Source organism: Malus domestica, chromosome 09, assembly GCF_042453785.1.
Source record: "Malus domestica chromosome 09, GDT2T_hap1".
Lineage (NCBI taxonomy): Eukaryota > Viridiplantae > Streptophyta > Magnoliopsida > Rosales > Rosaceae > Malus > Malus domestica.
Window position 1 is genome coordinate 2043788 of NC_091669.1, and position 12681 is coordinate 2056468.

General features: G+C 38.0%; 2 protein-coding genes across 2 annotated transcripts; one reads left to right on the forward strand and one right to left on the reverse strand.

The window, feature by feature from the left end:
- The first annotated feature begins 327 nt into the window (after positions 1–327).
- LOC103442261 (serine/threonine-protein kinase 54-like) lies at positions 328–4468 on the forward strand. Its single transcript, XM_008381032.4, has 6 exons — positions 328–937; positions 2044–2165; positions 2516–2712; positions 2895–3069; positions 3813–3947; positions 4047–4468. The coding sequence occupies exons 1-6, from the start codon at positions 646–648 to the stop codon at positions 4251–4253; spliced, it is 1128 nt and encodes a 375-aa protein (XP_008379254.1). The 5' UTR covers positions 328–645; the 3' UTR covers positions 4254–4468.
- Positions 4469–4637: 169 nt separating this feature from the next.
- LOC103411166 (peptidyl-prolyl cis-trans isomerase CYP38, chloroplastic-like) lies at positions 4638–7097 on the reverse strand. The gene is given in 7 exon segments (NM_001328778.1): positions 4638–4865; positions 4950–5021; positions 5125–5267; positions 5377–5612; positions 6071–6270; positions 6365–6658; positions 6936–7097. Coding segments are annotated over 7 exon segments (1335 nt in total).
- Between the last annotated feature and the right edge of the window lie 5584 nt (positions 7098–12681).

A 12681-nucleotide genomic window follows, 5' to 3' on the forward strand; every position in this document is an offset into this window, starting at 1 on the left:
TTGATGTGTAGCTGGAGATACATTTCTTTTATAAACAGCTCTAAACACGTATGCGATTATATTTAGGAATCTCTCACGAACAAGATAGATCAGAATCGATCTTTTTGAGATAAGATAGGAGGAAATCTTGCGTTTAATAACTTGACCATGTAATCTGTATGACATATTTCACCGAAACATTAGAACTTCAATGTTTCTTTTTAATTTTACCTGAACTCATCTAAACTTACGCTCCTCCATAAAATGTAAGAGTTGTCATAGTCAGACATCTCGACCGAAAATTTACAAAAATCACATCTTTATAGAAGATGAGGTAAATGATGTATTACGTTGAAGGACACAAAGCATTAGAAGAAAAGAGAGGAGAGAGAGAGAGAGAGGGAAAAAGTGGGCGAGAGAGTGAGGTGGGTCAGAAACACACGTCGTCCTCAGGCAAAATCCATGTGCCCACATGGATGATGGCGAGAGAAGCAACAGAGTAACACTACTACTGCTTGATCTTGGTGACACCATTTATAACCCTTCTCCTCCTCCTCCTTCTGCAACATCCTCACAAGAAGCAGACAACTTTCGAAACAGTGACTGACTGACTACCCCAAAAATAGCGAGCTTTCTTCACTTTCTGACACCAGACCGTGAAAAAAAATGAAGGAGAAGAGCGACGGCGGCGGAGGCGGAGGCGGGTATTTGAGGGCGGATCAGATAGATCTGAAGAGCTTGGACGAGCAGCTGCAGCGGCACCTCAGCAGGGCATGTACGATGGAGAAGAACAAGAAGCCGGAGGAAGACGAAGAGGCAGTGGCGGCGTCGAGGAGCAACACTCCCAGAAGGCAAGAGTGGGAGATTGATCCCTCCAAGCTCGTCGTCAAGGGCGCTATAGCTCGTGGCACTTTCGGCGCGGTTCACCGTGGCATGTACGACGGCCAAGACGTCGCCGGTACTGCTCTTTTGCCACGCTTCTTTTTTAATGGAATTTTTATATTTTGTATGGGTTCTGATTGTGCCCATTTGATGAAAATCAATACCCGTTTATCAAAATTTGATATTTCCTGGAAAAACTCATCATTTCGATATATACATGCATGTGTGAGATTGCTTCTTTGGACGTCATGGACGCCGTTGTTTTGAAGCTTAGTGACGTTGATATTGGTTTGTATTTAACGCAGGATGTTTTAGTTTGTTTATATGTATGACTGATTGAGATCGAGTCTTTCGGGTTTGAGGGCCAATGAAATTTTTAACAATGTCAAGCTAGCCTTTTGAATGCAATGAATTAAAAACCTACTGGTTTTTGGCTCATAAATGAAATGGAAGTGCTTTTGGAAGCACAGCGCTTTTTTTGAGAAGCACCTGAACTTGCTCGTTTAGTCTCCGTTTCAACGGTGTCATAGAAGTTTCAGGCTTCTCTACAACTTTTGCTTAAGTTAGTTCCTTGAATCTCTACCGTTATTCTCCAATGCGCGCAGGGATTTCTTGAAGGCTTCTGATATTTTGTTGTTGTTCTTTGTCTTAATATCCTGAATTTGATTAGCTACAACAGAGGGGAAGTGTCTCTTTTGCAGCACAATCTCCGTGATTCACGGATTGGGAGAGCAGCTGGTAGTTAGCTGTAGTAATTGCACTTTTTTCCTATTAAAAAGAACCTTTGCATCTTAATTTAATAAAGTTGTGCACTTTTTTAACTTCTCACTTGGAGACACAAGCTGCGCATAGGAAGATTATTGACTCAAAACAGGCGAGCTACTAATCTGCCAGATGAGTTGTCATCTTAGCATTCGTGAGACTCTCGTTCAAAGTAATTCAACCAAGAAATAGAAATAGTCCAAATTACTCTATGGTGAAGACCATAATTAGGCTTGGATCAGTAGGAGATACTTTATATGATAATTGTCTTATTATGTTTGACGTTATATATTTATTAAACTGTTGATGTGGCTGTTTAGGATCGAGAGAACCTTCATTGATGTGTTTGTGTAATTTAACCTGAATCATAGAAATACCTGTACGTTAACTCTTACCTTTCCCTCTTTTTCCAATGTCCAGTTAAACTTCTAGATTGGGGAGAAGAGGGGCATAGATCAGATGCTGAAATAGCTTCACTAAGAGCAGCTTTTACTCAAGAAGTTGCTGTCTGGCATAAGCTTGAGCACCCTAATGTAACCAAGGTAACATTTCGATGTCTTCACTCTTGTATGTTGTGAGCATTCATATAACGTTTTAATTGGAAAACCGTAAGTGAAACATTCTCATACTTAACCTCTTAGTTAGAACCATGTATCTACAGAATTTACTGTAGTGTTAGAATTCAACATAAATACAAGATAGTTGTGTCAAAACAAAATTAACTTTAAAGTGGATGTCGGTTCTCAAGATGGAATGTCGCTTTTTTCTTGGCCTGACTGAGTATGGCGTCGAGCGCCCTCAAACTTGATCCAGTTGGAGTCTTATTGTTATATGAATTGGTTTGTTTACGTCAACACCGTATAACTTATTCATGCCAAATCTTTCTTTGCAGTTTATAGGGGCTACAATGGGATCATCGGAGCTACACATACAAACAGATAATGGCCAAGTTGGCATGCCAAGTAATGTTTGTTGTGTTGTTGTTGAATATTGTCCTGGCGGTGCACTGAAATCTTACCTCATAAAGAACCGCAGAAGGAAGCTGGCATTCAAACTAGTTGTCCAACTGGCATTGGATCTTGCAAGAGGGTCATATTCGCGCACTCCATCTTTATTTTATTTTATTCTTTGGATCTTTGATATATTTAAACCTTTTCAACTTCCAAGAAGACACATTAGTTTCTATATATGGAACTTGTTCTTTGAACGTGCAGAGTTTTTGTATTTCTTTAATGTGAGGATTGAACTGCCATTCTCTGTATTTTTTGTAGTTTGTGCTATCTTCATTCGAAGAAGATTGTTCACAGAGATGTTAAAACAGAAAACATGCTTCTGGACAAGACACGAACTGTAAAAATAGCCGATTTTGGGGTTGCTCGTGTTGAGGCTTCAAATCCTAATGAAATGACTGGGGAAACTGGAACCCTCGGTTACATGGCTCCAGAGGTATACCCTTTGATTAACTTTAATTTAAATCTTTAGTAATGCACCTTATTTGCATGCATGCAACCTTGTGTGGGTTTGTAGCCTTCAAGCTGCAGAGTTCTCCCTGTCGGTTAATCATAGAAGGCTGTCATGGTGTTTACCTTGCTGGGTTTTGTTCGAACTGACATGTGCAAGAATTTTCCCTATAAAGATTGGGATGTTTCTCTCTCTATATTGTGTTATTTATATGCTGTATTTGGATGCATTTGTAATGCTATGTATATCCCGACAAAATAATTCCTGATAGAAACTCCGCTTCACTAGGTTACATCAGTAAATAAGCAAAAATAGTTATGTGATGGAAAATATGTTCTCAAATTAGAAATTTCATTCCAAAAAATGTCATGGTCTTCGTAGATTTCTTATAGAGAAAGATGTGCATCTATACGTCATGATTTTGCCTCAAATATTTCCAACACTGCAGATGGACCCGGAGTGCCATAACATACCTCGGTGATGTTCCCACTATTTGGCTGTGCCGTGATGGACAGCAAACCTTACATGACACCAATATAATGGATCTTCATATGAACAAAAAATGACGAGTTGCGTTATTTAGTCCGATGCTGCTCGTTTCTGTTATTGAACATCTGTTTATGGTCAATGAGTTGCTTGTGGATCATAAGATTATGTGGTTTCCTCCTATTTCCTCAATATTTCTGTATTTCTGTATCTGACTTTTTGTCAATGGCGGGATGGAACAGGTTCTAAATGGCCACCCATATAACAGAAAATGTGATGTGTACAGTTTCGGAATCTGCTTGTGGGAAATATACTGTTGTGACATGCCGTATCCTGATCTCAGCTTCTCGGAAGTGACATCAGCCGTTGTCCGCCAGGTAGATAAAATCCATAAGATTTCTTACAATCCATGAGATAAATTATTGCGTCAAAGTTGTACGCTAAAAGAAAAATCATATTTCTATATGAAACTACAGAATCTGAGGCCAGAGATACCTCGTTGTTGCCCAAGTGCTCTTGCAAATGTGATGAAGCGATGTTGGGACGCTAGCCCTGACAAGCGGCCTGAGATGGACGAGGTGGTGGCCATGTTGGAGGCCATTGACACATCTAAAGGTGGAGGTATGATCCCCGGGGACCAGCCGCAGGGTTGTTTCTGTTTCCTCAAGTACCGCGGACCTTGAAAGATTTGCTCCTCGTCCGGCAAGCGAGAGACGCGAAAGGAACGTGTCCGTTCTGGAAATTCAATTTGTATTAGATTGAATTGAATAGATTGAGAGAAGTGAATACAAAAGTGTGGAGGCTGTAGGTTTAATATGTGCTCTGCAACATCAGTTGCTTGTTGGACTATAAACTTGTGAAGCTTTCGTTTCTTTATGCTAATTTCCCAAGCACAGCACAGGACAGGACCAGATTGACTAATGTTCATATAGAAAACACCAAGTGAATACATTATTCTCCAAACAAAAGGTACAAATTCTCTCAAAACAATACGACGGTCGCCGCCGGATCCCGGAGTGCGACTGCCGGATCCCCGAATTAAATTACAAAGTAGTACAGAATAGTCACTATCCAGCAATCTTATAGCTTGGATTGGCAAGATTTTCCAGGCCAGAAACTACTTGGATTGATTCAATAACATCACCAACTTTCAAATCTGCCAAGAAATCTTCGTTCTCTGTTACATATCCAAACACTGCATACCTCCCATCCAATATATTGGAATTGCTTGGAGTTAGCTCACTTTCCTTGAGCAGCCAGAACACTTGGCTGGAAGCAGAATTGTCCTCAAATTCCTGCCAACAAAATTTGAAAACCATTTAATCTCTAACTTCTGAATCGATCAAACGAGAAAAGATGAACCGCGACGTTGATCTTACATCTCTCGCCATAGCCATTGTTCCGAACGCATTAAACGGAAGCTTTGTTTGTGTCTTGTATAGCCCGAGCTCCTGTCAGAATACGAATTTCACAATCAATGTCTACGCAGTATAAGCAAACACAGATTATAGTAGGTTTTTTGCATTAAGTTCTGGTAAGGTGTGAGAAGCTTACTTCCAAAGTTGCTCCATAAAAAGGTACTTTCTCTCCCTCGACCATGATTTCTAATGGTATTGTCCTGGTTTTCTCTGTACTTGGATCTATGAAACCCTCTGCAGGTCCTTCAGGATCACCAGTTTGTACGACAAAACCATCCGCTGCAACGAAAAGCAAAGCCAAGTCGAAATTTTGAAGTTTTGAGGTCAGATGAACTAGTAAACATAAACTTGAAATGCATAAGAGTGCATATTTACTATGAGATGTTACCTCTTTGGATTTCCATGCCATCGTAGAAGTGTCGTTCCACCAAGTCTACAAAGTTCCCGGCAGTCACAGGGGCGTTGTAACCATCAAGAACAATACGGAAGACACAATCAGTAAGGCTGGGATTGTCCTTAACCTTGACCTTCATATCCACCGTCGCTCTCCCCTTCAACAGAGGCATGCTCTGGTATTCTTCAGGCACTTCGTAAGGGAATCCGTCCACCATATCCTCTTCAACACTGCAGAAACCCAATGCCCCAGGAAGATCTCAGCTGCAGTCAATGACAAGGGCATATATGAGGATACGCATGTTATACTTATAACTGACAATCCTCGCACACTTCAACGTCTTTTCAGCTCTAGCTCTAATCGTTGTTTTTTCTAGTATCTACCGCAAACAATGCCGGCTGATTTAGTCTCAGTTTTACTAATGGTCTTTCTATCGCGCATTGTCTCACTCATAAACACGAAAATTCCTACAACAGCAACTTTGCAGTTTTTTTCCAACAGAGAGAATGCATTTTGAAATTCAATACCTCTACTTACTATCTTATACTCACACAGTTTTAGCTTCTTACAGCCACTCCGATATTTCATAAGAGGCGTTTTCTGTTCATGCAGATCAATAAGCGTGACGAAATTAAAAAGCCAAAATTCTTCACCATGGCACAAGTAAATTTTTCTGCGAAATACTCACCCCCCGACATATTGAAGCAGCTCCTTCTGTTTTGCTGCTACTGCATCTCTATCTCTATCCTCCACAATCTGTTGAAGCTCATTCATTCCAGCTTCCAGCTTGGTAAGCAATTCAACTCCGTGTTCCTTCTTCGATTCAGCTAATCCAGATACAATTAAAGACTTCCCCTGCGTCAGAGCTCGAGATGCCTGCCTCAAATTCTGCATCCCAACTCAAAGTCTCAGTCACCATCTATCTAAGTTCCTCATACATAAACACAATGAAGGCAATGAAAGAAATTGTTTGATGAATTACCCTCTCAACAGAATCGAGTGCTCTGACCCCAGCTACCTTGAGACTCTCAGTGATATCTTCAAGCGGTTTCTGTACTTCCCTGATAGCTTTATTATCAATAGGCAGAGCGTATCTCAGCAATGCCCCCGGGTCCTTTATCGGCGGTCCAGAGATCAGTACAGACACATCAGGCACCGCTGGATTAGCCGCTGCAAAGGCATTGCTAGTCCAATCCAATGCAGGAACTCCTGTTACTAATCCCACCGCCAATGCTATCGAAATCGCGCACTCCTTGATGGAGAATGACTTCCCTTTCTGCTGTAACAAATGAAAATGCTTAGTGGATTCTATATACAATCAACATATTTCAGCAAAAGATCTTCCCTTTCAGCATAAACAAGTGAAGATGCTGAATGGGTTCTATGTACAATCAACTTTTGCAGAAAAATGTCACAGCTTTCCGAAAAGATTCGAACTTAACAAAGTACCCAATATTCTATACGGTTCGTACATTCTAATATTGTAAAAAATATATTAATTGCCAAGAATTTGATTGAATAAAAATGCTGAAAATTTAAACAAAAAATGGCACCTGTTGGTTGTGGATCTGGCATTGGACAGAGCGTGGGGAAGAACGGCGGGTTGCAAGGTGGTTGTGGGGAATTGAGAAGGGAGTGCGGTGGCCGCTGAAGAATTTGGAGGAGGAGGAAGCTGGAGAAGCAGCAGAGTAGTGGCAGGAGAGGAGGGCAGCCATTGGAGTCTGACAATTTGCAGGATTCTAATAATTTGGATAAGGTGATTGGTGAGTTGGGGTTGGTTTTGCCGCAGACTTGCTGCTCTCTCTCTCTCTCTCTCTCTCTCTCTCTCTCTCTCTCTCTCTCTCACTCATAACCAAATAATGGTAGATTTGTAGCACCGTGGCACACGGTGATTGGGTCATCATCATCCTCAGTCCGCACCCTCTGGATAAGATACTTGCAACTCTTGGATTTTGAGTCTTGAAACTCTTGATTTTTCACTTGGAGTGTTGATGGAAATATTTGAAAAATACATAGTATCTAAGTGTTTAATAGATGTTTTTTACGTGATGAATTGGCAGCAAAAAAGCATATTTGTCAAGTTTCTTGCCTGTCGATTTTTGACCATGGTATTGTTTTGACCTCTAAAACTCAACTTTGATGAATTGGCGAAGGAAATAGTTATGTGCTTCTTACATGAAACGTATTTTTTTTTTTCAAATTAACTTATACTTTTACTAAGATTTGATTTCCAAAATATTTTTCAACATTAATTTACATAGAACCAGATCATCGAAAAGTCGTGGAGGACTGAAATACAGTGGGTGTCAACATTCCTAGAGTTCTGTGGCATCATGGGCGAGCCTATTGGATAGATGCAAACTTCGGCCCATCAAAGTAAGACAGATGGTTAGATTTTGTGGGCCTTTATAAATCTACAAGAATAACAATACCAAAGATGCACATCAATCCATCACTTATGGGCTACCTTCAGCCCATTAAAGTAAGACTGCTCACAGATGCATTAACCAACTGAATTGCAGAACGGTAGTGCTATCCACACACTTATTTTCACTTCTTACACACATCTATCAATTTTTAGTTGTCGAATCGAATGAATTGAAGAAGATTAATGACAAAAATTAACATGTCTGACAAGTTTACCCACTAAGGGAGAGTATCTATGATATCATTGAGTTGTATACACTTTTGTTTTTATTTCATACTCATTTAATGAGACGGACGATATTATATACACTCAATTACAAGACATATTCTATATTGAGACCCGCCAAAGCCATCGATTGCAAAGACAAAGGCTTTGGAAGATGGATAAATGGATGTGACATATAGTATGCACTTGTAGAGAGAGAGAGAGAGAGAGAGAGAGAGAGAGGAGCATTGTATTTGTTCTACTTTATGTTGATGATGGGTACTATCGATGGCCACTATCGACCATACACGCACAGACACATATCTTAAAAGCATTGTTCTTTCTCAGGTGCCTGGTGCCCTCCTCCTTTTTTGAATTCGTAGCTTTCCATTCCCTCTCTCTCTCTCTCTCTCTCTCTCATATCATTACACTGGGGGACAATTGGACCTCCCCTAAAGTTCTAATCCACTTCTAGTCAAAAGATACCCCTCCCATTTAGTCTCTTACCTTACCATTGAAGTAACTGGACAACAAAAGCACTCCAACCAATACTACCCTTGCATGCAGCAGATCTATAGAGAGAGAGAGAGAGAGAGAGAGAGAGAGAGAGAGAGAGAGAGAATTGATGTTTTTTTAACGTGTGAGATTGAATGATAAATGATGGTGCTACTTGGTATATACTCTAGATTAGTCCTAAAAAATGAACCTAGTTATATTAATCTCACGGACAAAATCTCTTAAGCACAATGGTGGATATATAGTTATCTTTAATGCATCAAACTCATATAATATCTATCCAACTTGATCTTCATGACTCAACTAAGTTCAAGAGCAAGATTGCAAATCTTTTGACGACTTTTTATTCTCAGTTCCAGAGTCACTATTTCTTCTTATCTCATGTAAAAAGAAAGTAGTTACACCGTATTATGAAAGTATGCTCCTCTAAATAAGGATGGAGAATATGCGCACCTAATCTTAAAAAGAGATATACACGTTTTATACGCAATGTGCTCGCCGGCGGAAGCTAAGTCCACTGAAAAGGAGAAAAAGTGATCGATGATGGGGCTGTTTCCTTGATTCCGTTGCTGACTCAGAAACCCTATTGCTGCTATAGCTTGAAGAGAATAAAAGATTGACAAAATTGTACTTGTAAAATGCTTACCATCTTTCTTGCTTAAAGAAACAGATTCTGAGGACTTGTTATCTTCTGGGGAGAAGTGAATCTCATTCCTTCTTAGGATGGAAAGTATTTATTTTAATTTTAATTGTTCAATTTGATTCTTTTTTTTTAATTATTAAATTTGAAATTGCTACGTATATATTCCCACATTAGAGAACGAAGCCATTGGTACACAACTGGCCAACACATGGAAAATGGACATTCATCTAATCTATGATCTATCAATACTATTTCAATTTTTAAATTTATCAAAATTTAAAAAAAAAATGTTAGATGTGAATTAGATCTCTATGTTTTTTAAAATTTTTATTATTAAAGGAAAATAGCGAATTCGAAACTATTACAATAATTAGATCAATGTAAAGTTTCAAACTCGAAATGCATAAGTAAAAACTCAATATCTATCCACTATATCCCTATGATAAGCTACTTTGCAATCTATAAGATTCGAGCTGCATTTTTTTATCAGTTGTATTGCTTGAACATTTTAATTTTCTGGATTTCATTAATATTATATTGCTTATTTTCTAAGACAAACTTAAGATGCTTACACATGTGCACCTCCATCATTTTCTCATGACACATCACATGCTTTGATCTAGATTGGTTAAGTCAATGTTGTATGAACTCACCAAATACATATAATATATATATATATATATATATATATAACATAGAGGAAAATTCCTGTCTGCCAATACCAAATGGACCACCTTGGTAAGCACCAAAATAATGTGCATCCAGGCTTTTTTTCCTTTACATTGTTTAATCAGAATAGTCTTTGAAATTGATATAACTTCACAATTTGATTTTGACAATGAAAATTGATTGAAATAGTCTATGAGTTTATCCATTGTAAATCATTTTGAAATTGTGGTGAAAAATCTGCTAATATCCTCGTTAAATTGTCAGTATAATTAACTTATAATTAAGGTAGCAAAATTACTAAATGGTAAACTGTCTTGGTGAATAAAGTCTTTCTCTTCAACCTATAATGTGCCGAATTTAAATTATTCTCCCTTATCGTAGTCCAGCTTAGAATAATAATAACACTTAGAAGAAAAATTATAACCAAAGCGTTGAATATTCACAAATAAGGTCTTCATGTGCAAAGGTTGATACAAATTCTTATCGGGACAAAATCGAAAACTAGCAGAGTATGCAACATCCTTTTGAAAAGATGTCTTTACACCTTTCAAATTAGTCGACTGAAATTATTTAATTAAAAGGAAGAAGAAAATAATTAGAAAAATTTACTTTTTTTGTAACTTTGTTACTTTTGTGGATAGTCTCTATTTTTCCTTTATCTTCCACTACAAAAAGAAAAACTTTTATTCTCTCAGGGTCCCATAAATACGAAGTTTGATGGTCCTCTTCCAAGTGCAGTTGCTAAACAACCTGCAATTCTTATATATGTTTGAACACCATAAATCGAGTGATATGAAGTATGTGTGGTCAGGGGTTTCACACACGCGACAACCTTGCTCTGATACAATAAATAAAGTTGGGGTTCCACCATAAAATTATGAGAATTTTAATGAAAAGCTCACAGTATTGTTTACTTTAACAAAAAAACCATATTTTTAAAACTCAAAGTTTTCAAGTCTTTTATTAGTTTTCCTTAAAATTAATTGGTAATATGGAGAATACCGCAATTACTTATAAGTGCAAGCAAGGTCTTTTTTTTTTCGGATATGGGATTGATACTCTCAACAACATTTCTTTAATATATAATATACTTAGGTTGACCAACTTTTTAGACAACAATTCAAACTACATGATATTTCACCAATAAAAAAATAAGAACGTTAATCAACATTTAAGTAACAATTTAATCATCAACAACTATATCTGATATACAAAATACAATTTAAATATAGTCTCCAAGCATTACCTTTCATATTATATTTCGGCAATATCGACAAATCGTTTGTTAATCAACTTATTGTACGTTTGATGCACCACATGACAAGTACATTTCATCCCTCGATTCCCTTGAATGATTAAGTTTTTTATCTTTCTTATATTTAATTAAAAGTATAGAACTAAAAAAAAATGGAGGTTGAATTCAAGTATTAGAGAAAGAAAATGGCATAATTTTGGCACTAGTAATTAAACTATTGAAAAATCATCTTCAACTACATTATAATATTAAGTGCGTGGCACAATATTGCTATAAGCACTAAAATATGACTGCGTTCGTCACTCAGATAGGGGAATAGTAGCCATGTCTTGGGATAAAATTTTGGGTTAAGGTGTCAATTATGTCATTGATCCCAGCTCACCGTCATTGCCGGTGGCAACGAGAGAAAGACGGCCTGCTGGTCGCGAGGGTGAGGGTTACGATACGAGGTCTGCGCTGATGCAGGTATAAAAGGATCCTTATTGGGGATTCAGAGGGAATTGATCCGGAGAGGATCTTTACCATGTATTTCAGTTCTACGGACATATCCCGACCTAGAATGTTTACTTGGACTCCAAATTAAGTTGTGTTGGCCGACACCTAGAGGGTGACAAAACCATAAAGTGTAGTGTAGTGGAAAAGGAAGTTAATAAATTTAAACCTAAAAGTGCATAGTCAAAAGAGTGCACGGGTGAGCGGAATTAAACCCATTTCACACTTGATGTCAGAGCATAAGACAATATAGTAAATAGGATGAGGGTTATACCACTGAAGATAACTATCTCCTGAGATTTGCCAGAATCCTCGTTTACACGTAAGCACAAATACTAAACCTGGAGGGGCGAAAAACAAAGTTGAGTGAGTCAGCAAAACAACGTTTGTAGTAAACCTTTATTTTCGAATATAATAACATCTCGCTGTAAAATAAGTATAATTTCCTTAAAACATACTACATAAGTTTGTAAACAACAATACAACAACAATATAACCAGAAGTATGCCAAGTCATGATATATCAAATGTTGCAGTATACTCATATGATAATCAAGTATAAATAAGTGCTCATCCATCTAAGCTGACACACGAGTTCGTATAGATAAATTATGACACGAACAGGATTGGGTGTAATCAATACGCTCTAGTACTATGATCACGTGAAGGCTGGTGCAAAAGCACGGTCACATACAAGTCGGAATTGCCTAATGCAATTTGTACGACAAGTTAGCACCTAATTTGGATCCAAAACGAGCGAATGGTGCGGATGTGAACATACACGTGAATGACTGGCCCTGGCCTGGGGAAGAGTACAAATACCGGGGTGCAGCAAGATGAGTATATACAAATATGTATGAATGTCATGACAGTAATATACCAACCATATAGTAGCATTTATCACATTTAATATCACAATAACGATACTTGGCAATATAAGTGTAAAAATGAAGTAAATACGCATTCATGGAAACTATTATTATATATAGGTATAAAAACAAACTGCCCACTCACAGATACGCAGTCGAAACGAAGCCTCCGAGCCTTACTTGACCCCGTACGTCCTCAGGATACGTTTCCCCTAAATGTGAAA

What these genes read in the sequence shown, in the direction of transcription:
- LOC103442261 (XM_008381032.4), top strand. Translation starts at nt 646, where the DNA reads ATGAAGGAGAAGAGCGACGGCGGCGGAGGCGGAGGCGGGTATTTGAGG. An exon ending in CGACGGCCAAGACGTCGCCG is followed by an intron (nt 938 to 2,043) that starts GTACTGCTCTTT and finishes TCCAATGTCCAG; the next exon opens with TTAAACTTCTAGATTGGGGA. An exon ending in TCGGTTACATGGCTCCAGAG is followed by an intron (nt 3,070 to 3,812) that starts GTATACCCTTTG and finishes GGGATGGAACAG; the next exon opens with GTTCTAAATGGCCACCCATA.